Source organism: Macaca nemestrina, chromosome 4 (genome assembly GCF_043159975.1).
Source record: "Macaca nemestrina isolate mMacNem1 chromosome 4, mMacNem.hap1, whole genome shotgun sequence".
NCBI lineage: Eukaryota > Metazoa > Chordata > Mammalia > Primates > Cercopithecidae > Macaca > Macaca nemestrina.
In genome coordinates, this window is record NC_092128.1 from 97,836,690 (window position 1) to 97,861,157 (window position 24,468).

Genomic DNA, 24,468 nt, shown 5'->3' on the forward strand with positions numbered 1-24,468 from the left:
ACGAAGGCCCAGGGTTGGGAATTTTCTCGGGGGCACCAAGGTGAAAGAGTCGTTTTTCCACCGCTACTGGCCAGCCCAGCCCAGCTTCTCAGGGGCTTCTCGGCCGTCCCGCACATAGACACAAGGCCGGGAGCCTGGTTCCGCCGCCGGATTTCCCAGATTTTCTCGCCGCCAGGCAGCTGGCCTGTTTGGGAGAGCTTAGCTCGGCGGACTGGTTGTGGCAGGTCCCGCTCCTGAAAGCCAGCCAGAGGCAAAATTGGGGCTCTTTCTCCCCATCCCAGCCCGCCCCTACCCAGAGACTCTACACAGGCTCCCCTGACCCAGAGAAGAAGGTGCAAAGAGCAGACCCGCAAAAAATAGAAAAGAATCAATATATTTTATTTGGCAAAAAGTTAAATATCATCTCAACACAACAATTTGGTCAGTAGGCCTTGAGGTAACTATTGCAAAATATACAGTGTAGGTTCAGTCTAATGGAAACCCCAGATTCATCAAGGATACAAATCTACAGTAGCCCAGTGGCGGTTTCATAGTGTATAATTTATTATCAATAAAATTAACTCCATTACAATCAGCATCCATTTCCTCTGATTAAGATTAAGCACAAACCCTAGGTAGTAACCTTCTGCACATATGTCTAGCTCCGAATTTCCTCACTGTTTGTCCGGTGCAAAAACAATATTCAAGCTTGTCTGATTATGTATATTTTCTTTAATTATATAGATTATATATACAATAGACAAGACAGGACTACAGATCATGGAAAGACGAAAATGCCCGCATTTTTAATGTGGAGAAAACGATGAATCTATGCATCCCCGAGAACACTTAAAAAAATTTTTTTTTATTTCACTGGGAAATTCTTACAGCTAGTTTACAATCATAGGTTAACAGCCTAGTTATACAGAAGACATATTCCACTACAGAGCTATACTCTATGCAACTGTTTTTTCCCCTCATAAACAACCTGAGTTCAAATTGAATTCTATCTTCCACAATCACAACGGGTGCATCACCCAGTACACAGAAGTTTGAGTCACAAAACATAATTACCACAATAAAACACAGTGTTCAAGTATCTTGGCAGAGCGATCTGCCGCACAAACAGCAAATTAAATTAACTACACAGACTAAAAACTATACAGCCTACCATCAACAGTTGTGCATTATAAAAAGGTAGTTTCTTTCCTTTTCTTTTAAGTCAGGAACAGGTAGATTTTTAAAAATATATATACAAGGTAGCACACACATCTATCAGCACTAATGCCCCCCCTACTTTTTTTTTTTTTTTTTTTTCTTATAGAAAATGGAAAGCTTACAATACCTCCTCCATCAAAGCGGCAGGCCTATGAGCCAGCCTGAACGGGGTTTGCCTTGGGGGAGATGTGGCCTGAGGTTTAGAGCCGCTTTGTGCGGGGATGGTGGAGGCTAGGGTGGGGGTGAGAGAAGAAAGAAGGCGGAAGGGGGACGGGCAGTTCTCTTTCACTCTAGCTCACCCTTTTTTCTAAATAAACCCAAATGGCATCACTCGTCTTTTGCTCGGTCTTTGTTGATTTTCTTCATTTTCATCCTGCGGTTCTGGAACCAGATCTTGACCTGCCTCTCGGTGAGGTTGAGCAGTCGGGCCACCTCGTACCTGCGGTCCCTGGTGAGGTACATGTTGAACAGAAACTCTTTCTCCAGTTCCAGGGTCTGGTGTTTTGTATAGGGGCAGCGCTTTTTCCGAGTGGAGCGCGCATGAAGCCAGTTGGCCGCTGGGTTATCTGTGGAGAAGAGAAACACTGGGTTTAGGAGGAGGATACGCACACCCTGCTGGGGGCAAAGGAACCTCCTGGGTGGGGTCTCTGGCCGAAGTGCAGAACTCTGCTGAATTGGTTAGGAAAGGCAGTCAGGCCTCGGACACAATGGAACCCTGGCAAACAGAAGCACAGAGGGTCACTTACAATTGCACGCAGTAAAACTTCGGCTCCCCCTCCCCTCCGAGACCCTCCTTTCTCATCCTCCGTCCTCTTGTCCCCCTTCTCCTTCCTCCCACTCCCCGAACGCTGTATAGAATGAAATTTGGAAACAGATCTCCTTGCCACGCAGACGGAAAGCATGCTGCCTTGTGTCCTGTAGCAAGATTAGGATTCCTCTGTCCCGTTCACTGACTCGTCTTTCCTTCCCAACCTTTCCCTCTACGCTCTCACCCCCTACTCCTTATTTGACCTTCCTGGAAGGCCTTCGGAGCTGGGCATGCCGTCAGGGCGCCCCAAGGCCGTTGATCACATCTGTGGCTTATTTGAATAATCTGGCATGGGGACCCTTGTGGCCCGGGTCGCTCGCGCCTTATCTTGGCAGGATTTACGCCGCCACTGGCCGAAGGCAAGAAGTGGAAGGAAATCGGCCGTCTCCCCCAGCGTCCCGGCTCCGGCTGCCCTGGCTGCCGCCGTTCACGGACAATCTAGTTGCACAAAAGGCTCTCTGGGCTGCATTGCTTTCGAAGAACGGCCCAAAGTATCTCGGTCCTAGGCCCGGGCAGCCAGGGAGAGGGGCGGCCAGTCTTGGCTCAGCCCGAAGTGCCCGCCCCGCCCCCTGTCGCTGCAGCAGCAGCCTCCTTTCCCGTAGCCCTGCGGGCCACTCTTCACGGCTCTCCGGTCTTGGGGCCCTATCTGAGGCGTCCCAAACACCAAATTCTGGCTCCTGGCCCCAACTTGAGAGGCTCCTAGCGAGGACGAAGGCAGGCTCGAGAGAAAGCTGGCGGGCCAGCAGATCCGGGAGGCCGGCATGGAGGCGGTGGTGGCGGCTGATTTGAAGGGAGGAGACACTTACTGGGATCGATGGGGGGCTTGTCTCCGCCGCTCTCATTCTCAGCATTGTTTTCGGAGAAGGCGCCTTCGCTGGGTTGTTTTTCTCTATCAACTGGAGGAGAACCACAAGCATAGTCAGTCAGGGACAAAGTGTGAGTGTCAAGCGTGGGACAGTCACCCCTTCTGGCCGACAGTGGTTCAGGTTTAATGCCATAAGGCCGGCTGGAGGGCAAGCCCGCGAAGGAGAGTGCACCGGGCGTGGGCTCCAGCCAGGAGCGCATGTACCTGCCGTCCGGCGCCGCCGCTGCCACGGGCGCCTGGGGGTGCACGTAGGGGTGGTGGTGATGGTGGTGGTACACCGCAGCGGGTACAGCGTTGGCGCCCGCCGCGTGCACCGGGTTCCACGAGGCGCCGAATACTGCCGCCTTGGACTGGAAGCTGCACGGGCTGAAGTCAGGGTGCTCAGCCAGCGTCGCCGCCTGCCGGGGGGGCTGGCCCAGGGTCCCCGGCGCATAGCGGCCAGCGCTCAGCTCATCGGCGGCGTCAGCGCCCAGCAGGAAAGAGTCCACGTAGTAGTTGCCCAGGGCCCCAGTGGTGGCCATCGCCGTGCCCAGCGCCTGGCCGGCCCGGCCTGACCCACGGAAATTATGAAACTGCAGATTTCATGTAACAACTTGGTGGCACCAGGGGGGGAAGTACAGTCACCTAATAAGTTGCCGGCGCCTGCGCCCCCATTGGCCGTGCGCGTCACGTGCCCGCCCAGCAGAACAATAACGCGTAAATCACTCCGCACGCTATTAATGGCCCAGTGTTTTGCAGTCATAATTTTTATAGCAAAAGCCATATGTTTTTATGTAAAGGGATCGTGCCGCTCTACGATCGGGTTTGTTTTAATTGTGGCCAACGAAGATTAAAAGATCAAATCTAGCCTTGCCTCTGTACTCCCCCTTCCCCCCCCATACACACACTTCTTAAGCGGACTATTTTATATCACAATTAATCACGCCATCAGGGAGGCGCGGGTCCCGCGTGCGAGTGCGGCCAGCGGAGCCCCTCACATAAAATTAGACAATAATTGAAGCCATAAAAAAGCAGCCAAATCGCATTCTCGCTCTACTGTATTTAAATCTATATTTATGATATTTCATAAGGAGTTATTGTTTCAGAAGCCACACAGGCTGGCGGGAAGTCGGGAACGACCAACAGATTCGTTTGCCTCGCCCTGGCTCCCAGCAGTAAAAATTTACGAGGACTTGGAAAGGTTAGACTGTTGTGTTTGGTTGGCGAGCTCCCTGTAAATAATCCCTGCGGTCCCCGGGAGAGGCGAGTTTACCCCCGGCCGCCTGCGAAAAGTCAAATTCAACGCAGGATCCGTCCCAAACGGAGCAGCCGCCGGCCCTACCAGGGCACTCCAGGCAGGGACTGGCCGCTCAGGAAGTACCGCGGGTGTAGGTCCCCACGGCTACCCGCCTGGAGCGAGGGGCGCAAGAGCAGTCCTTAAATTCGCCTTTGTTGCGAGGACCCCACTGAGGAGCTGGCCAGGAGGGAGCGGCCAGTCGCCCCCAGGGTGAAGGGTTTGAGGGCCTGGATGGTTGTGTGGGGCGCTCGGCCCCCGGCCGTCGACCCCACGCAAACGCGCACCCAGCCCGCCCTTCTCATCAGCTGGAAATCAGGATTCCCAGGCGCAGGCGGCTGGCGACCCAGCCCTGTGTTCCAGCCTCAGAGGCTCTAACCCTGAGTGCTGCAAGCCTAGTTGAGCTCCCTGAACCCCAACTGGGGAAAAAACTCCAAGTGGCATCAACGGAAGGAGAGTTCGGCTTGGGGAAAGGCAGCCTCGCCTGAGACCCCGCGGCTCCGGCGGCTGGGAGGTCCGCACCGATGTGGCCTGTCCCGGGGCCGTGTGAGCCTTTCAGGGCTCCTTTCCCCCTTTCCAGCTACTACTCCGGGCCTCGCCTTGGTTACCTACGGACCCGGCGACTCGGCGGAGAGGTACAAGGCCCAAAGAGAGGCAACCACAGCTCAAGGCCAGGGCTGGAAATTAGAACGGGGAGGGGCACAAGGGCATCGACTCCAGTCCCATTCCTGGGCCTGGCCACATTGGGGAAGTTTATTTCTCACCCATTCCAGGTAAATTAAAAGGTCACAGGCACTCTGTTAATTGGAAGGAAACTCCCCACCCCACCCCCAATTCCTAACAGAAAGCGGCGACTCCTAGAAAAGGGGTAATCAAATTCACGTGTGGATACTGTGCCTGCAACAGTGTGTTTTTCATTAGCCCACTTCCCTGGCGGCGAGGCTGGCGGACTCGGGCGCTTCCCTCCCTCTCTCTCTTTTTTGCCTTCATCCTCACCAGCAGTTCCAGTAATCCCCCCCGCACCAAACACCCTGACACACTTCCGGCTGGGACTCTCATATACCAGCGAGGTTGCCAAGCCGGGCGGATACCGACAGAGTGCCCCTTCCTGCACCCACGCCTGGAAGAGGGAAGGGGCCGACATAATGAACTCCGACACGGCCCCGTCATGTCCGCCTCATCTCCCTCCCCCTAATATTTTCCTTGCCCTATAAATTCCTCTAGGTCATGCCCACCCCCACCACAGGCCACCCTGTCCTAAATACCCCGCAGTCCGCCAGGCCTCTGAGATTTTCATTTAAAAAATTAACCCTGGAGGAAACCCTGGCTCCTAATTTTAAGTGTCTGCAAATGGGCTGGGCATGTCTGGCTACCTTTTCCACTTTTTATACCAGAGAAGACACTGATTATTTTAGTATTTTTTAAGTAAAAAAGCTGTTCCTTTAAACAGCCTTAGCCCCCAAATAAGAGAATTGCTGAACAATTAGCAGGCCTTGAGTGTTAAGCAGATGTTACTGGTGCCTAGAAAGAGGAGAAAAATCAGAAAACCAAATATTGTCTCACTTCAGCCCAAAGATTTGGAGCCAGAATATTCAGACTTTTTTGTCTGCTTTTATTTTGGAAGTGAAAGAGATTGCGTATCATAAAGAAATAGTAAATGACTATAATTTAAAACCGCCCCTTCTCGACTGAGATTTCTAAAACTGTGATCTCTGAAATTAATAAATATCCTGGTCCAGAAAATGGCACGGAGGAGTTGAAGGGAATGGGGTATGCGGTCCTTTCAGACAGCAGGCCGGTGGCTGTGCAACGGAACAGTTCCTGGGCCTCCAGTCCAGGCAGGGAAGGGAAACAGCTCTGTGGGCACGAATCTGTAACTGTGTGTGTTGGGGGTAGGGAGAGATAGTTTGTTTTCTGTTTTCTGGAGTGAAAATGGTCAGACTGGCTCCCATCTGTAGACTACAAGTTGGAACGATGACCCAAGTTTATATCAATGGCTCTGGAATTTGGGATTCTTTTTGCCCATTTGAAACATACTGGCTCTGCTAAGGGTCCCCTTCTCCAGTACCCAGCGGCACAAAGGTGCCGTATGGAACATATTTTGTACCTAATAGAAGTCACTAGCAAGCGAGCAGTCAAGCTTTGCCCTAGCCAGTCTCCCTCAATGCGGTCAAACCCCAAGCTGTGACCGGCAGGCCGGGAAGAGCCGGCTAAGAGCTTCCCAGAGAATGGCCAGGCTCCAGCGAGGCTGGTTGGGCCTCAGCTCCAGTTCCCAGTGAGGCTAGCAAAGGCCTCCCTGCCCTCGATATGTGCACACAAAGCTGCAGCGAATGCCCCCTAATCAGATCTCCTAGTCAGCCTTTAGCGACAGGCGGAGACGAAACGCAAGGCCGCCGCCATCCGGTCGTGATCATAACCGAGGCCTTGTCTGCACAGTAACACACCAGGCCCAAACCCACCGCCCTCGGCAGCCGCCCCACGCGGGCCCTTCCTCAGCAGACTTCCCAACCTCTACTTGAGACACAGAGGAAAGTGAGACTCCCTAGGCTCTCCTGAAGCCAGCCCTAAGCCTCTCCCCAAGGATGCTTTGGGAAGGAGATAAGGAGGTGAGATAGAATCTGGCAGAGACGGAAGATGAAAAAAAGACAAACGGAAGAAAAGAAAGCAGAAAGGAGCAAAGGGAAGAAGAAAAAAGAAAGAAGGGATAAAAGAGGAAGGGAAGAGAGGGAAAAGAAGGAAGAAAAGAGAAAGAAGCGACTCCTAGCAGAGGCCGGGCTTACAGAGAGAAGGGTAAGTGACACGGCCAGGATCCCAACCTCTGCCTGCCCTATCTTCCTAGTCCAGCCTGAGTCTCCACTGGAAGAATATTCTTTCCTGAGCTCACACCCGGGACTGGTGTGTGTGTGTGTGTGTGTGTGTGTGCGCGCGCGCGCGCGCGCGCGTGTGTGTGTTCCAGCCTTACAAGAGACTGGCAGGAGGTCCCTGGGCAGGCGCAGGCCTCTAGTGGGGGAGGCTCAGGATGGAAGCGTGCGCCCCTGACCTTGAATGGCCCAAGGCCCAGAATTCCTACCACGCCCCCGGCGTCCGCGAAGGAGCAGCCAACCTGACCCTACCTGCTGTGGGCCAGGTGGAGGTGTGTGGCGGAAGGAGAAAGCCGGCCGGCTGGCAGAGCGCTACGGAGAAAGACACAAGGCTCCTGCGCAGGGAAAGCCGAGGATGCCACCGCAGGCCTGGCACGACCAGGGCCGTGATGCCCCGCCCGGCCCGACCCCAGCGCGCAGAGTACCTGGAGACGATTTCAACTGAAGTAATGAAGGCAGTGTCGTGCTGTCGAGAGAAAGGTGGATCCCAACAACAGGAAACTACCTAAATCACCGACCAGTTCTGGTGCTGCCCGCGCAGGGCTGCCTCGCCCGCCGCCGATGCCGCCGCCGCCGCCGCCGCTGCCGTCGCCGCCGCCGCCAGGAGAGAACCCTGCGATCGCGCCCGGCCCAGCGCAGCCCCTAGGCAACCTGCGCCCGCCGCTGCAACGGAATGCCCCAGGCAGTCGCAAATGCGTCACTGAAGGGGAAGCCACAGGCCCCAGTAAGGTATGCCTTGGAGGGAGAGGGAGGAAAAGAGAGCGAGGAAAGGCAGGAAGAGAGGAATAAAGGCGGGGAGCAGGCGAGACGAGAGTAGCTCCGAGAAGCAGTGTGCACGCTGCTTTCCCAAATCTTGCAGCCCGGCGAGCCGGCGCCAAGCGGCGGTAGCCGTGTAAGGTTCGAAAGTGCCAGGGACAGTACAGAGCCCGGCTCCCTGTCTGGCCCCGGCCTCCCGCCGCTCGCTCTCCCGCCTCTGCCTCCTAGCTGCCCTCCCGCCGGGGCGCGCGCTCCCGCGCCCCCTCCCCCAGCCCTCCCCCCCCACACACACAACTCTGGCCAGCAGGAAACGCGTGGCCCTACGGAGGGCCGCCAGGTGGGGGAGGCCGTACTGGGGGAGGGGGCGGCCCCCATGCCGCCCAGCCCAGGTCCACCTAACGGCTGCCTCCAGCGGCTAGGGATGCGCTGTGGGCCAGGCCTGCTCCCCATTCAGATTGAGGGTCATCTGAGACTCAGACACCCGCAAAATAACCGGCCTCTGCAAGCCTCCCTGGGGCTCCCGAAAGAAATCCTGTTTGGCTTCCTCTGTCTATGCAGCTCCCCTCTCAACTGAAATCACTGGTCCAAGACAGCCACAATCCAGATATACTAGCAAGCCATAAAACTGAACAAAAGCCGACAAACCTTACGGCACCAGGGCTATAGGGCCCAGACAAATTACGACCGTCTAGGTAATATTTAAATAGATGCCTAAAGTAATTGCAGGGGGCTCGGGTTAGTCCTCCTGTTGTAAAAGTGGTGAACGGGATAAAGTGGAAGGTGAAGATAAGAAGTCAAAAAAGAGGTAAAATTAAAAAGCTTCATTCCACAGCTTTTATTCTATAAGAACATAAACATCGTCTTTTTCCACGCACAGCAGCAATACAATATTAATTTATTCTGATTTAAGATTAGAAGTAAATAGAGCTAGAACTAACATTTATAATAACGATAGAATGCATTTGCTTAAAACAAGATTGGCAATTCTTCATAATAATAGACATTTATACAGATTTGTATTTATAGTTTTTTTCTTTTTCTGCATCTACAGGTTTGACCCTTTTATGCATGTAACTTCACAGTATAAAGGAAATCCAAACAATGTCTCCCTTCTCTAGTTTATTCCGCTTACCCCAGTCCTCCTAGGCTTCTGTGAATTTCAGAAAGCAAAAATAAAAATTAAAAAAACTTTTTGTTCAAGGCGATTTTTAAAAAATAACTTCACAAGATAGGGAGAATTGTGGTGTGCTTGTCGCATGTTACCAGTGGTAACAATTTTAATGACAAAAAATCCACTAATTCCAAATGTATAAACAAACTACATTATTTATCTACAGCTAGAAGGATATGGAAATTTAGAGGTAAATGAGACATTTTAGTCAAGCAATGTAAGACCTTACAGAAACTGGAAAAGCAGTCCCCTTCTGTTGGTAATTTTTTTTTTCTTTTTAAAGCTGAGATATCTTACAGAGGAAGGAAAAATTACTCTTTTTTACTTTCTTTCTTACTTTTTAAATCAGCCAAAGTCAAGCCCGTTTGCCAACCTGCATGTCCATGCCTGTAAGCCCTTCTCTTGGCCAAGGAAGAAAGGAAGAAAGAAAAAAGAAACCCAGGGGCCTGTATCCCCTGATTAAACACAGCACAGCACTCCAGGCAGACATGCCCGGTGGCGGCTCCTTGCACCATTGACCTCAGGCCAGACACCTCAGCGCCAACAATGGGACCTCGGCCTTCCGGCTAGGTTTGCCCCAGGCTGGGCAGGAAACCAGCTCGGCTGAACACAGGGGCCATTTCAAGCAGTAGGACCCCAAGACAGCAAACCCAGCCCAGTCACGACTTGACACTTAGGACAATATCTATCTCTATAGAATTTTAGCACGATATGGCTTTTTCCCCCAGAAAACAACAAATAAACCAGCACCAAGCAAACACAAAGAAACAAAAAGTCAGAACAAACCAGCCCTGCACAGATGTAACGGCCCAGGAGATGATGAGCGTGGGAGGCAAGAACAGGGCTCCAGCACAGGTGCGAGTTCCTGGGCAGAGGCTGAAGACAGAGGGAAGGGACCAGCGCTCAGGAAGTGAAAAAACCGCGTTGCCTGGAGGTTCATCAGGAAAAATTAAAATTGGCTGTGAGCTCCCGAATCCGGTTTTCTCGATTCATTTTCTTCAGTTTCATCCTGCGGTTCTGAAACCAGATTTTCACTTGTCTGTCCGTGAGGTGGACGCTGCGGCTAATCTCTAGGCGCCGCTCACGAGTAAGGTACATGTTGAACAGAAACTCCTTCTCCAGCTCCAGTGTCTGGTGCTTCGTGTAGGGGCAGCGCTTCTTCCGACCACTCTTTGCCGTGAGCCAGTTGGCTGCGTTTTCACCTTTGGAATTGCCTGGCATGTAAAAGAATAAAGAGGGGATGATTAAGTCGAGGCCACACGGGCTGCCCGCGGGAGTGAATTGCCTCCATTTCTCCCATAAGAGAGATGTCCCAAGTCACAGAGAAGAGAGTCATGCCCCCGTTTTTGGCTTGCTGAGAGCAAGCAGTTCCTCCAAAAGTCATGACAAAAATCGAGTGGGCCTTCAATCTACATGATCCTTCCAATTTACATTTCCCCCACTTTCCCAAACACCTGTTTTAGCATTAAGCCGTAGATGCTTGCAGAAGGAAAGGCCTGGGAGGGCAGACTGTACATCTTGAACTTAACGCTTTTCTTTGCTTCTTCCCATATGGCAGACAAATATTTCCTGTAGCCCCCAGGCTAGGAGCGCGGGGTGCTTACTTGGAAGGAGGGCCAGGCAGCTTGGCTGTCTCACCCCAGGGCCCTGATTGCCCAAGACTCGATAAGGGGAGAAAGAAGGGCATCATTGGTCCAATGGGGAAGAGGAGGAGAAACCTATTCGGGGGTCCAGGGCCCTCCCTCAAGTTTCTCCAGGAGCCAGGGGTAGATAGCTGGGCGATTCCGAGGTCCAGGTGAAGCGAAATGTCCCTTCTCTGGCTCTCAGCTCAGGGCCCCCAGCTTCCAGGCTGGATTTGCCTTTTTTTCTTCCCGCAACGAAGATTCCCGCCCCTCAGCAACTTTGAAAAAAGCATGGGGATCGTAAACTCGAACTTCGCCGGTTAATGGGCTTATTTATTGGCGCTGGCGGCTGCTTATTTTGGATGCCTTACAAACATCCGCGCTATCTGCGGCCGAGCTACTTTCCCTCCCTCCCCCTCCCCCCCGCGTGGGCCGCGCCGCGAAGGCTGGGCAGGGACCAGGGCTCTGGGTGCTCCCGGCCACAGGGAAGAGCGCACAGGAGGGGGCCTGCTCGCTGGTGTCCTCGCCCCGAGTCAGGGGAAGCTGAGGCCAGCGCCGAGGACGTCTTGCTGTGGGGCGCTAAGCCGGACATGAATTTTACTGCGTCCCCACGCCCAAATATTAAAAAGCAAGTTCACAAGGTCAGCCTGCCTGCAGCTTGGGCCAAGGCCGGCCGGCTGCTGCGCGGGCTCCTAGTTCTCTGATCCTTCTCCTCCTTGCGTCTGCCTGTCTGCCCGCCTGACTGCAGCCCTCTGCAGCCCTGCTTACCCAGGGAGTCCTTCTCCGGCGAGGCTTTGCTGCTCTCGGAAGGGGCCGGGGAGAGTTCCTCCGCGGCCGATGACGACGCGTGCGCCTCCTCGTCGCCCTGCGAGCCCCCGCCGCTGCCGCAAGCCAGCGTGGGGGGCGGCGGCGAATCGAGGGCTCGCTCCTTCCGGGCCACATCGGCCGAGCCAGAGGCCAGCGCTGGCGGCGGATCGAAGCCTCGCCCCGGGGGCTGCGCGGGGAACGGGCCGGCCCCGAGTTGCTGCGCCCCGCCGCCGCCGCTGCCATAGCCCTTGGCCGTGCCGTAGGCCTGAGAAAGGCGGAAGTAGCCAGGCACTGGCACCCCGCTGGAGGCGCCCAGGGCACAGCCGTCGGGCGGCGGGCCCCGCGGGAAAGGAGCCAGTTCGGCAGCGGTGGCCGAGCCTTTGGGGCATTTGTCCGCCGAGTCGTAGAGGCAGTAGGAGTTCTCTTCTTTGATGTTCTGCGCGAAAGAGCACGAGGTGGCCTGAGGCGAGGGCTGGGGTGGTTGCGGCGGGGGCGGCGGCTGCTGCTGGGGCGGCGGTGGCGGCCCCTCCGGCGGCTCCATCCGGCAAGACCGTGGCGCGTCTAGCCACAGGTCTATGGGCGCGGGCCCGTAGCCGTGCACCCCGGAACCTAGACCCCCGCCACCGCCACCGCCGCCTGGCGACGCAGCCTCATTGCGCTTGCCGCCCAGAGCGGGGAAGAGCCCGCAGCTCTGCAGCCCGTAGGGCAGGTCGGCGGCCGGCGGCAGGTAGACCCCGCCGTGGGCGTAGTAACCGCCACCGCCGCCGCCCCCCGCGCCGCCACCACCGCCGCCCGCCTCGCCTCTGCCAGAGTTGATGAGCGAGTCGACCAAAAAAGAGTTCGCGGCGGGGCTCTCCGAGCATGACATTGTTGTGGGATAATTTGGCGAAGGGAGCAGATAGCCCTTTCTGGCTGACATTTCTTGTGCAAAACATGCTGAATACGATTAGCAATCCCCCCGCACCGCGGCGGGCGCCCGCAGCCAATCCCGAGCCAGAGTTTCCGCGCGACCACTCCCAGTTTGGTTTCGTAGGCGCGGGGCCGCTCTCCGAGGGCGCCCTCGAAACCCGCGATTGATATAAATATGTAATCTGTATTGATGGGCCAGGAGATGCACGCCCGGCACCTTGGCCCGAAGGCCGGGAGCTGTAGGGGCTGCCGCAACGTGGCTGGTGGGGGGCCTGGCCACTGGGCTCGCCCCGACCCTACCCGGACGTGAGCCCCATACCGGGGTTCGTTTGAAGCGCCCTTGGGCCCCGCACACGAGTGGGGTGTTTATGGCGCGCGCCCAGTCTGCCTTGGGTGCTCACCATCCCTGTCGCAGAAACTGCCACTAGTCCCCGGTGTACTCTGACCACTGGCCATGTCGGGGACTCACTCGCTTCCCATTCAGCTCTGGATCAGGAGCTGGCCCCTTGTCTGAATTCTGCATCCTCAAAATGACCTGGCCCTATGGCTGTCAAAATCCTCAGAGTGTCAGGAGCCCAGAGTGAACTGGAAGCCGACTTTCCCACAGATTTTTCCTCAAAATGCAATGGTTGTTCCCTAGCCCCTAACCCCCAACACTTTTCTCCCCCAGTCCCTTGATCCAGTTAGGATCTTCTTCTGTGGTGTTGTGCTCATCTGGCTTGCCTTCTCTACAGCTCCTGTCAGCGGACTTTGGTGGGCTGGCAGGACTGGGGGTGGGAAGCTGCTGCCAACCTTGACGGAAAGACGGCCCCACTCCCACTCCCGAGGCCAGAGCCAGGTCCATGCATCCCCTCATCACGTAGGGAAGACTCTAAGCCCACAGTCATTTCAGGGAAGTAAAATGCTGGCCCTGGGGTCCTTGGCTGGACCAAAGTGAGAGACTTCGAGGGGTGTGCCCGGTGTACACCTCTGCTGCCTTATGTTCCTGCTCTCCTGTTAGCTTTGGCACTCATATGCTCCTGGAGGCTACAACAAGAACCAGTGTCACTACACTCTTGCCTCTCTGTCCCCTCCCCTCTTCCCCTCCCTCCCATACCCTCAGCTAGGGCAGTCCTTGTTCCTGCAGTGTGTTCATTTTAACGAGGCCCCGGTGAGGAAATCCTTTCCCTGCAAGGCCGGGCTGGGCTCATGGCCCTGTTATAAGAGCATGTGGAGGCCAGGCCCTTTGCTCAGCAGACTCAGGGGCTCTGTTTTAGCCAACTGGAAATGGCCGGCCTGGGGTGCTAGCCCCCAAGTGTGAGCCTCATGCTAGTCTCAGGAAATGCAACCTTTTCCGGGCAGATCCAGTGGAGCCCGGGAGGTCACTGCCTTGCCCCTGGCCTGTGGGCTACAGGTCTCCAGGATACTCCAGGCCGCCCGCCCCTCCGGCTCCACTCGGAGCTGGCATTGCTGAACGTCGGCATCCCAGGAAACAGACCGCTCAGGCCGCTGCCTTCAGCTGGGAAAGACTGTTGCCTCCAGGTCATACGCGGCACTTTGTCTCCTTCCTCCCAATGTGAATCCAGCCCAAGGTAGAAGAGGAGCCTGAGAGGACCCTGAAAGCGCACGAGAGAGCTGGCTAGGTAGAGCTCCAGGTCTGGCTTCTGAGATTCAAGCAGCTGTGGTCGCTGCGGGCTGTGGCTGCTCTGAGCTCCGGGCCCAGAAGGCCGCACCACCGCTAGCGCGGAGCTCCAGCCACTTCAACCTCGGCGCCCCACGGTGACCGGGCCTTGAGGACTGAGCATCAGGGTGCCAAGGCGGATGGAGAGAAAAAGAGAGAGATAGAAGGAGAGACGGACAGAGGGAGAGAAAAGAGAGAGAGAAACAGGAGGGGAGAGAGCATAAGAAAGCCAGTTCTCTCCAGCCTGACAGGGTCTTGAAGCTGCAGCAGCGGCTTAGAGGAATCAAGACCGAGAGATAACTCTCCTTCGCTCTTCGCATGCTCCTGCGCCCAAGGCCAAGGCAAATTCTCTACCTGCTAGGCCCATGAGGCAGACGAACCTGAATGCAGAAAAGCTTCAGAGCACCGCAGTCAATGGCCCTATCTTTAGCTTTCTGGATCTGCCTGGTCCTTACCCTGCTCACCAGATGGGTGGAACTGGCTGGGACTGTTGCCCTTAGCAATGCTACCTGGAAATGCCAGAGCTGGGGACTGCCTAGGAAGGAAGCTTTGCTCTTCAGCACTGCCCAGGCCTCTCAGAAAAGCTGTGTCATTTGGGAAGTGGGTCGCAAGAGCATCGAGGTTTCCTCTTGGATAATGAGCCATAGCAGGTCAGTGGGCCAGGACTTGGGCCTAGAGTCATGCCTCTCCAGGCTAAATGCAGAAAGCAGCTTCCCAGGCCAACATCTGGGAAGGTCCAGTATATGTTTGAGATAGTGGAGGCTATACAAATAAAGTAAAATACAATGATCTTAACTTATCTTTCCTAACCTTTTAGGGAGTCAGGACCCTTCTGGAAAATCTAAGTAAGTTTTGACTCATTCTGTGAAAAATGCATATCGGTATATTCCCACAGTTTGACCCATCATTTCGAAGGAGTTCACACACCCCTCAGTCTTTTCCTTAGGTCCTCCAGAGTCCCCCAGTCTCCTGGGACTTGGGGGCCCTGCCAATTTGGCTGGTAAGACAAGCTGGGTGCCCTGCGGCAGACAGCTCAGGTCAGGGCCCTGTAGGGCAGCCAAATGGGCTTCTAGGCTGGATAGAATCCAGGGACCTGCACGTGCCAACCAAGGTTACAAAAGTCAGTTTGTACTGCGTCTGCTACAAAAGGCTGCCTCAGCCGAAGAGTAGAGGAGCTGGAAGGCCTGCTATGGGCCTCACAGGACGTGGCATTGGCACTTGGGTCTTCAGTGACCTTTTTGTGGTGAGCCAGATGTGTTTCTTTAGCATGACTTTTCCCCCTTGTAATAAACCAAACGGGATGTTGGGCTTGAGCTCTTTCTTGCTTTTAAAAAGAGTATGTAAGCTCGTGTATGGCAGCCCCTCTCTGGCCCAGGACTGCCTTCCACCTCCCACCAGGGCTTGCTGAGCGAGAAACACAGCGAGACACTGTCCCTGAGCCGGCTGGCTGCAGGCGGGCCTGCTGCTGCTGGTTCAAATGAGAGGATACCAACGCAGCAGAAGCTCAAGTTAAACGCCTCCCTGGCCCTCTCGGTTGGTCTCCTAGCCCCCAGCATCCCCGACCGATCCCCAAGGCTCCCATGCTCTCTAGACTTTAACACTGAAGTGTTAGGTTTCTCAATAAAATATTCCAGTTATTGAGCGCTTAGGCTTTCCTGAGATTCCCTACCCCAAGAGATTAAGAAAGCGATTCAATTGTAGTGTGGGTCGGCTTCCAAGCACTTTTCCTCCCTCATGCTCGTTTGCCTTCTTTCTTTTTTGCCATTCTTCCCAGCTACTAAATTTCTCCCTCTCCCTCAGGGTACCTTTGACCTAAATCTTCAGTGCCTGCTTGCCTCAACCAGGCCTTATGCAGCGGTTACACAGTCACCTCCAGAGCCCATGTTTAATTTAGGAGGAAATACTGCCCATTTCTACCTGGGTAATAGCCCGCCAGCCCTATGGGGCCAAAATAAACACCAGGCCCATGGATTAAGGCCTTCGGCAAGGATTAGGCTGCAGTTCACTAGGTACTCCTTCTGAGTAGGCCCTTGTAAGCAATGAGAAATAAACTATTATGAAAAACAAGTTCCTAAAGAAAAAATACCAGGTCCTGAGATCGAAACTGCTGGTAAACAATTTGTGTCTGGAGGGCACTCTCAATGCTTTCAAGGCTCTGAATTATCCAGCGGTGGAGTTGGGCTGCAGCCCCACAGAAGAAAAATAAAGTCTGCTTTTACATATCTGGCTTTAGCAGAAAAAAATTTAAAAAATCAGAGCTTCTCAGATCCATGCATTTATGCATAGTTAGAAAATTTTTCCACAAGCAGTGACGTTCTTTTCTGATTCATCTTTAAGAATGTCAACATTTTCAGGGATATTTGACGCGTCTGTTTTGAATCTATCAGGTGCAGTCTATTACTAAACAACATACTTTTAAAGTTTTTCTAAATCCAACTATTGAGATGGCCCCACCCCTGTTAGGGAAGTGTTGGGGCCTTTTCACACACCCTTTGAATTGCAATATTCTTAGTTTTGTTCATAACAAACTGCCTCTTGCCTTAGAACTGGAGGCAGCTCGGGCATTGTAGGGCGGGCTCCCGCTGCAGAGAGCAGCTCACTGGGTGAGCGTTCATTTCTTGCCTTGTTGCTTTGCTCCGGCATAGTTTGGGAGCCAGCTTTCAGCAAAGACTAACTATGATAGGCAAAATTTACACAACAGGGAGTGCCTACTTTCTCTGGGATTCCCCCCACTCACCATACACTGTATATTTGGGAAAAGAAAAAGATGTGGGAAACTAATGGAAAAATAGTATTAAAAAATAAATATAGGAGAAAGAGGGAATTTGAATCGGCCCTCCAAAATGTAAGTGAATTTTTATCATTTAAAATGTGTTTGATGACAACCCCGATGGAGTGATTGCTCCGTCAAAATTTATCCTTGGCCCCAGCTTTTAAAAAAAAGTGTTAGTATTTACCAATACATTTTTGCATATTTGCAAAATATCTTTTACAAAAGATCTAATTTTCACATGTAAGAAATTGCTGCAAAATCGCGGGATTTATAACAGCGTACTCCAAGTATGCAGTACAGAGACTGGTCTGGCACTCTCAAAAATCACATGCGACTTCTCCGAATTGGCCTTCTTCGGAACAAAGGTTTTCTCCAAGCTACTGGGCAGACCTAGAGATGCACCTAGTGGGAAACCAGTGACCTCCAGGACGTCTGCCCCTGGGAATGTGCTCGCCTTACCGGCCGCAGACTTCTACCACCCCATTGTTTAGAATGGAAACTTTGTTTTCCTCAACCCCCGATCATCTCTCTCTCTTTTTTTTTCCCCTCCCACAGCCCCCTATCCCAGCACAGCTGGAACCCTTTCGCCTAGATACCTCTCATCCCTAGCCCATTCTATTCTGAATATTTCTACAAAAATCGAACGATTCGCCTTGGGTGAAATGCTAGCGCAAGGAAATAAAATCCTCAACTTTTCTACTTAGGCCTCCCCCTGCTTTCCAACCTTCGGGAGCAATGGGGTGGGGGCTCCCTACCGCATCACCCCACAAACCCAGCCACGTTCCCGAGAACCCTGCTTAGACATCGGCCACCTTCCCACTCGCGCCCCACCAGACTGAAATTGCTAAACTTGTGGCCTCTTACCTTGACACATTTCCGAAATCACTGCCAAGGGGCAGCTGGCTTCTCCGCGCGGCGACGCTCGCGAGGCCTAGCGAATGCGCGTTGCTTTAAATTACAATACTAACCACTTCTTGAGGGTGAGCCCCCTTTTTCTGATACGAAGGGGAGCGGGACAAGTGAAATAATGTACCGTGCTGCTCTTAGTATCAGAAACGAACAAAGGCCAAGAATCACGCTGGGGTTCCCGGCTCCCCGGCGGCTTTGACATTGATCGGAAGTGCGCCATCTCGTGGCGGCTGCGCGCCTAGGTTGGGCCGGAGCTCCAGCTCCGAGCCGAGAGAGGGAAACCGGCTTCGGGCAGAGAGGGAGAGAGGAGAGGATGTGCCCAGCCCGCAGCTATTGAGATCTCATTTTTACATCTAAGAAATCGCTGCAAAACCGGGTTTATAGTGGCGCATTCCAAATATGCAAATTCGCCGGCCCCAGACGGGTTTACGACCATATTGTCACAGCCATCGGAGGATGGGCTTTTATAGAGCTCAGAAATCAAACCCGCGCCCGCCCGCCGCCCGCCCGCCGCCCGCCCGCGAGCAGTCCTCCTGACTAGACTCTCTCTAGCAACTTGAGAGACTTTGGTTAATCTTTAACCATCCCAAAGGAAGTCTTTCCCTAAACCCAGGCTTCCCAGCCCGCCCCCTCCCTGCCCCCCAGGAGGGCCCTTGTTCGTCTCTGCGTGTCTGCCTATCAACCTAGACATTCATCTCGGGGTCTGTCCCACTCCCCTTTAGCTTGATTTCCCCAGTCGCGCCAGTTAGACAAACACACAAACAAATAAACAGAGTGGGGTCTGGGGCCTCTCTCCAAATGCGACCCTATCTGCTGCTCTGGCCCTGCCTGGGTGGCTGAAGAGAGGGTGGAGTGGGCAACAAAGGGCTCTGTCCTTTCAGCCCTTCTCCTCAAGGTTATGGGTGATGTCCAATTTTAAGGCAGAAGTTCAAAGGCAGCAAACAAAGAGGAAACCGGCATCCTTTTTTTTTTCTTTTTTCCCAAAGGGAAAAAGCAGCCTCAGCTGGGAGCTGGGGAAAAAGCACCCTTAGAGGCTCCTGGGAGTCTGCTCTGCCTTGGAACCCAGACCGGGCTTGATGAAGCCTCCACGGGCCCCCGGACGGTCCCATTGTAGGCCTAGCGGTCCTGAGGTGAGCTAGGGCAGCCTGGGGTCTGACCTGTTGGCCACCTCAGGCCCCAAGGTCCTCTCCAGGGCTGAGGTCAGTCTGAGGGGATAAAGTCCATTATTCCAGGCCCTGAGATACCCCATCCCCAGGTCCCCACTTCCCACAAGGACATAGCCAACCACCTTGGCTTCCTAAGCCTGGCTTCTATTGTAGCCAATTCCTGACTTAGTCACCTTCTCACCCTTTCAGGGGCCGGATAACTTGCCCCTCAACTAGGTAGGGCGTTTTTTTTGGGGGGGTGGGGGAGGGGGGCAGACATTTGGCAGTAAAAGGCGATCAGGGAGAGGAATGTCACACCAGGATACTCCAATTTCCACCGTCTTTATTTTCCTTGTGCCCAGTTGCCTGTATACATGCTGCAACACACACGGTGGGTAAGAACCAGAATTGAGGACAGGCCAACACTCCCAGTACAAATGGAGCCAATAGACATTTCTTAATACAGGGAGGCAAAGGAGATTCAATGGGAGGGTGCCTGGCTTTCCCAGATGAGATCCCCAGTCTGGGCAGGCCGACTGCCTCTGAGCATTTCCCTAACACTTTCCAAATGTTGCAAGAGATTAAAAAGACCATTCTCAATACCTTTTCCACCCCCTCCAACACCCCAAAGGAAATCAACTAATGGCAAAAAAAGAGAAAGAAAGAAAGAAAGAAAGAAAGAAAGAAAGAAAGAAAGAAAGAAAGAAAGAAAGAAAGAAAGGAAGGAAGGAAGGAAGGAAGGAAGGAAGGAAGGAAGGAAGGAAAACAAAATTGGTTATGGTTTCTTTATTTACAAGTTTTTTGAACACCATCCCTGTATGAAGCATACATTCAAATATTCTTAGCAGTGAGCGAGTTTAACCATGGAACACTGTAAACAGATAGAGCCTTTAAATATTTTCATCATCTCTTTTCCCCTCTACATTGCATCTTTTAAAATTCGCTTTGGTTCCTTCAGGGAAATATATATATATAATATAATATTTATCTTTTAAAATAATTCCACCTCACTCTCAGGCTCTTGGAAGGTCACCAGAAGCTTCCAAGCTCAGTTCAGGAGCCAATGAGGGTAGAGTGTGGTGCTGGAACCCGGTGTTTTGGGGGACTCAAGGCCCTCATAGCCATAGCTGGAGACTTGCTGGCCAGGCCTGCTGCTCTGCAGCCAGACACTGAGCAAATCCAAGCTTCATTACATGTGGTGGAGAGTTTGCCAAACTGCCGCACTCCACAGCCATTTCCTGCAGAGATCTCAGGGGCCAGTGGCCTGGCCGCAGCTTCTTGGCTTTTCCATATCTCCCACCTCAGGGAACAGTCCACTCTGCGACGAGGCTTTGGGCCTGAGTGGTAGGCTGAAACCAAGACCCTCATTTGGTAGAAAGAAAAGCCAGGTGGGCTGTAGGAGGCGGTGGCTAGGAACTCAGGGCTGGATAAGTGTAGTGGGTGGCTAGGAGGAGTGGAAAGACACTGACGCCACCTGGAATCACAGATTTCTTTTCCCACAAGGATTTGCAGCCCTCTTCCACCTCATAGCCACCTCTAAGTCCAGCCGCCGCCGTTCACATTGGCTTTGGAAAGCAGCCTCATTCTGGGCACCTAGTAATCCTACCCCTTCCTCCTGCCCCTGTCCCCAAGCTGAACTGGTCTTGGAGAGCACACAGCTTTTTGACTCAGGGGTCCTGGGGGTGGGTAGGCTCCCAGTAGAGGGAGGATGTGGAGGGGTTAGCCTCCAGGGGGTCTGGCAGGGGGCCCAGTCCCCAGTGGAGACCACACCCAGCCCGCAGCTCTGCAGGCTCCAAGAGTGAACCACCAGGGGTCCCAAACCTGTCATTCTAGCTGATACACAGCTCTCAGAATCCAATGATTATTAGGAATCTTAACCACTGAGATCTTAATCAAGAGAGTCCCAGGCCGCCTCGTGTGGGGCTATCTCCATGCATCCCTCTCTTGCACACCTCTTTTCAAAAGTCACCATGTGGCTTGACCTTGTCAAGGGCAAAATCTGCATATTATCTCATGTGTATGAAGCCCCCCACCCAATTCCAGCCGCTGGAGCCTTAGAGGAGTGGATTCGCTGAGTAGTACTGTAAACGGTCTCTGTTAATTTTTTTTTCCTTCATTCTCCTGTTCTGAAACCAGATTTTGACTTGACGATCAGTGAGGTTGAGCATGCGGGACAGTTGCAGGCGCTTCTCTTTGTTGATGTAGACGCTGAAAAAGAACTCTCGCTCCAGCTCTCGGATCTGGTACTTTGTATAGGGGCAGCGCTTTTTGCGGGTGCGTTGGCCACCTGTGAAGGGAGAAAAGGCAGGGGGTGAGTCCGGTGTGGGGCTGCAATCCACCCCAGAGCCCATAGCTGAGGAGAAGGGCTGCCACAGGGACTGGTGGTCCAGCCCAAGCCCCGTCAAAGTCTCCCCAGGCCCCTGCCTTTAACTCTATGACTGCATGCTTGGAACCGTCGCAGTTGGAGGCTCAGCCACAGATAAAAGCCAGCTCCCTAGATAGGCCCCCGGGGAAGCTGCTCCCGCTGCCCCTAGAACAGAAAGGAGGGCTTCGCACAGCAACAGGCGAGTTTGCGCTGCCTAAGCCTCTTTGAAAGCAGCCGAGTGGGGGTTGCCGGCTGCCTCTAGCCGGCCAGACTAAACAAACAGCCGCCTGCGGACATTTCACCTTCCAGCACCTGGGCTGCCCCTTCCCAAGGCAGTAAAGGCGGCTCCAGTCCCAATCTTTCCAGGCTGCGGCCAAGACTGGGCAGTCGTTAACATCTGCGGCGGCTGCCGGGTCTTTGTCAGCCTGAGTCCTGGCCACCAGCTCCTGCCTCCCCAGCCAGCCTCCCGGCTCCCCCGAGGTGGGGAGGTGGCAGCGGAAGCCCCCTACCCCAGGCCTTCGCTGAGCACCACGGACACACGGTCACCCTGCACACGGCAGAGCAGTGGCGCTATCTTAGGTGGGGTGAAGGCAAAGGGGGCTTCCCGAAGCTGCGGGCAGGCTCTATTGATCCCCCTTAAAAAAAAAAAAAAAAAAAAAGAAAAGAAAAAAAAAAAGACCTACAAGACAAGAAAAAAAAATCGCTTTTGACAGATTGAATAACAATTGTGAATAACATGCAGTTGGGCAGAAGAAGGCACGTAATTGCCACCACGCCAGAGGCAAATGGCTTCCTTTGGACAAAAAGGCCAACTTTGGGTTAATTTGTTTCTTTTAATATATTGCTGGAGCTAAGCGGGCTACTTTATCTGTTAAACGCGCTCCTAGCGCCGTCGTTAAACAGCGACGCCTTTGAATCCCGGCCGGACTGGAGTCCCGGCGCAACACATGGCTTTTATAAAAATCTCCGGATTACCTTGCTATCAAAGGCTCCCGAAGCCCTTGCAGGGGGAATTTACAGGCGCCCACCTCTGGCTCCCCAGCCCGGAGCTGGCCCCGAGCGGGGTCGAGCTGCCGGGCTTGGGAGCTGAGAAGGGAAAAAAGCGAAAAGAGGAGTTGTTTTTTTTTTTGCAGACATGCCTTGGCCGGTGAGTATTTCACGGCCAATTTCAGCACTCGCCACGTGATCCCGCCTTTTATAACAAAGTTTTGTTGGGGGAAACCTAAAGGCCCTTCATAAACCTTATATGCTTATAAAACAGCATATAAAAATTTAACAGCGGTGCTGCGCTAGATTTCCAACTCCCCTTTCATAAAGCGCAAGGCGCTGCCTTTATACGTACTGGAGCCGCCGGCCTTGTCCTCAGTGTGGCCGGAAGACGACTCTGGGCTGCTGCTGCTCTCGGGGCGCCGCCGCCGCTCTTTCTCCTCCGCCGCCGCCGCCGTCTCCCGGCAGCCGCCGCCGCCGCTGTCCGAACTTGAAGTTGCCGGCGCGCCCGTGGCTGCCGCCGCCGCGGAGGTCGCCGTGGCCGCCGGGGGCCCCTTCTCGGCGCTCTTGTCCCCGGGGTAGTCGGAGGAGGCGAGGTTTTCCGGGGTGCCGTAGGCTGTCTCGAAAAACTGGTCGAAAGCCTGTGGCAGGACGCCGTTCCTGCCCACGGTGCTATAGAAATTGGACGAGACGGCGGGGGTGGGGTGGTGGTAGACGTTGGCGGAGCTCTTGGCCAGCACGTCGCCAGGCACGCCGGCCGCGCTGGGCGCCTGCAGGCAGTCTCTGTGCACGAGCTCCTCCGCGGAGTAGCAGTGGGCCAGATTGCCGCGGGGGTGCCATTTAGTGGCGGGCTCAATGGCGTACTCTCTGAAGGTCACTTCGCGCACGGGTTGGACCTGGGGCAGGTTGGAGGAGTAGGAGTATGTCATTGGGCGCGAAGACGGGGTCTGGGGCAGAAAAGAAGGGAGGCTGGAGAAATCTGGACCCGAGACGTAGTAAGTACAACTTGGCAAATACATGTTAGAGGAGCAGGGACCACGCTCATCAAAATCCATCATTGGGCTACCTTGGGCTCTCCGCAGTAGCCGAGCTTAACATGATTCTCCACTGCAGCTGCCTCTTTGAAGCGGATCCGTGAAGTAGAAATTTGGAGACGTAAGCTGACGTGGAAATCTATCCCCATCCTTAGCAGGGAGGTGCTGGTCATGTGACCCGATGTTGAAATTGACAAGCTGCGAGCTAGTCCGGGCCTTTTTTTCCCCCCCCCTTTCCTTTTTTTTTTTTTTTTTTTCCTCCCCTCCCCTCCCTCCCGGCTTCCTTTCTTTGTAGCCACCTCAGGGGAAGCAACAGATCGTCACTCGGTGTTCTCACCGAAAGCACGTAATCGCCGGTGTAACTCATGTTCGCTGGGGGCCTCCCGGCGCGCGGAGAGGCTGGGGTGCCCCCCATGCAGCATGCTTGTGCTCAATTGCAGGGTCCTGGTTCTCGAGTGTGCAGAGGGCGGTGAGAGCTCAACTCTCGTGCCCACCTCCCACCCGCAGCTCTCCGGGTGGGTGAGGGGTGCCCTGGACTGGGGATAGCCAGGTGGGAGCCCGTCGCTGTGTGGCTTGTGGTCTCGGAGGCTGTTCTCCTGGAGGCTCGCATTTGCACCCCGTTCTTCGCAGTCCCCCTCCCATAGACTTGCTCTGGGAAGCGCCTCTGCCTCCGACCCTAGCCGGCACCCCTTCGGGGCCAGAGTTTGAAGCCGTGGATGTGCCTGCCTCATGGCTTGTCCGATTTGCACGGTGACTTGATTACACTCTCTCATTCATGGTCACTTCCGAAGCGCTTTAGTGCCTTCCGTCCCTAAACCGCCCACAGCCAGAACGGCTTCTCCCCGCGGTTTGTCACTGATCCGCAGGGCCCGGAAGGGCCTTCGTCTTACCCGGGATCCACCTCTCCCCTCATCTTCCCTGCCTGCCTCCTCATCCCACCTTCTGTCCTTGGAGAAACCCCCTCCTCCTCGCTGCCTGCCGGGCTTCGGAGTGACTCGGCAGAGACAGAGGCACAGGGGCTGCCCCGCTGCTCACCGGTCCACCCATCTGCCTGGTCTTCTGGAGCTGAGGACGCGGGAAACCATGCAATTGAGGCAACCCTTGGGCTGCTTTAGAGGCGCTGACATCCGAGGAGCCTTCTCCTGGGTATGCTGCATCTTCGTGGGGGGCCCACCAGGCTGCTTGCAGAGCTCCAGGGGTGTGGGGAGAATGGGGGTGGAAAGGACGGGCTGAGGGCCAAGGAGAGGTGGCTGAGAAAGGGGTAACTCGCCTACTCTCCTGCTCTCCTTCTCTCTTTCCTTGCAATGTGTGAGAGTGAAAGCAAGG

At 54.3% G+C, this 24,468-nt stretch overlaps 3 protein-coding genes across 4 annotated transcripts; all 3 read right to left on the reverse strand.

Annotated features, from left to right (window-relative positions):
- Positions 1-357: 357 nt before the first annotated feature.
- LOC105475759 (homeobox A9) lies at positions 358-4,393 on the reverse strand. 2 transcript variants are annotated; one of them, XM_071094949.1, is made up of 3 exons: positions 3,075-3,428; positions 2,812-2,901; positions 358-1,763 (listed from the first exon to the last, which is right to left on the reverse strand). In XM_071094949.1, exons 1-3 carry the CDS (start codon positions 3,301-3,303, stop codon positions 1,525-1,527), a joined length of 558 nt encoding a protein of 185 aa, XP_070951050.1. In that variant the 5' UTR covers positions 3,304-3,428; the 3' UTR covers positions 358-1,524. The 2 variants fall into 2 exon arrangements, with proteins under 2 accessions (XP_070951050.1, XP_011729552.1); XM_011731250.3 differs by having other exon boundaries at positions 2,812-4,393.
- Positions 4,394-9,191: 4,798 nt separating this feature from the next.
- Positions 9,192-13,365, reverse strand: LOC105475757 (homeobox A10). Its single transcript, XM_011731249.3, has 2 exons — positions 11,322-13,365; positions 9,192-10,145 (listed from the first exon to the last, which is right to left on the reverse strand). The coding sequence occupies exons 1-2, from the start codon at positions 12,277-12,279 to the stop codon at positions 9,871-9,873; spliced, it is 1,233 nt and encodes a 410-aa protein (XP_011729551.2). The 5' UTR covers positions 12,280-13,365; the 3' UTR covers positions 9,192-9,870.
- A 5,726-nt stretch (positions 13,366-19,091) lies between these two features.
- Positions 19,092-23,230, reverse strand: LOC105475756 (homeobox A11). Its single transcript, XM_011731248.3, has 2 exons — positions 22,464-23,230; positions 19,092-21,043 (listed from the first exon to the last, which is right to left on the reverse strand). The coding sequence occupies exons 1-2, from the start codon at positions 23,164-23,166 to the stop codon at positions 20,811-20,813; spliced, it is 936 nt and encodes a 311-aa protein (XP_011729550.1). The 5' UTR covers positions 23,167-23,230; the 3' UTR covers positions 19,092-20,810.
- Between the last annotated feature and the right edge of the window lie 1,238 nt (positions 23,231-24,468).

Bases quoted from the DNA above. Each gene is read 5' to 3' on its own strand.
- LOC105475756 (XM_011731248.3), bottom strand. From the start codon at position 23,166: ATGATGGATTTTGATGAGCGTGGTCCCTGCTCCTCTAACATGTATTTG. The intron at 21,044-22,463 runs GTACGTATAAAG...CTCCCTTCACAG, and splicing joins GGACAAGGCCGGCGGCTCCA to GTGGCCAACGCACCCGCAAA.
- LOC105475759 (XM_011731250.3), bottom strand. From the start codon at position 3,391: ATGGCCACCACTGGGGCCCTGGGCAACTACTACGTGGACTCTTTCCTG. The intron at 1,764-2,811 runs GTAAGTGTCTCC...TCTTCTCCACAG, and splicing joins CAAGCCCCCCATCGATCCCA to ATAACCCAGCGGCCAACTGG.
- LOC105475757 (XM_011731249.3), bottom strand. From the start codon at position 12,279: ATGTCAGCCAGAAAGGGCTATCTGCTCCCTTCGCCAAATTATCCCACA. The intron at 10,146-11,321 runs GTAAGCAGGGCT...TTTACATGCCAG, and splicing joins GCCGGAGAAGGACTCCCTGG to GCAATTCCAAAGGTGAAAAC.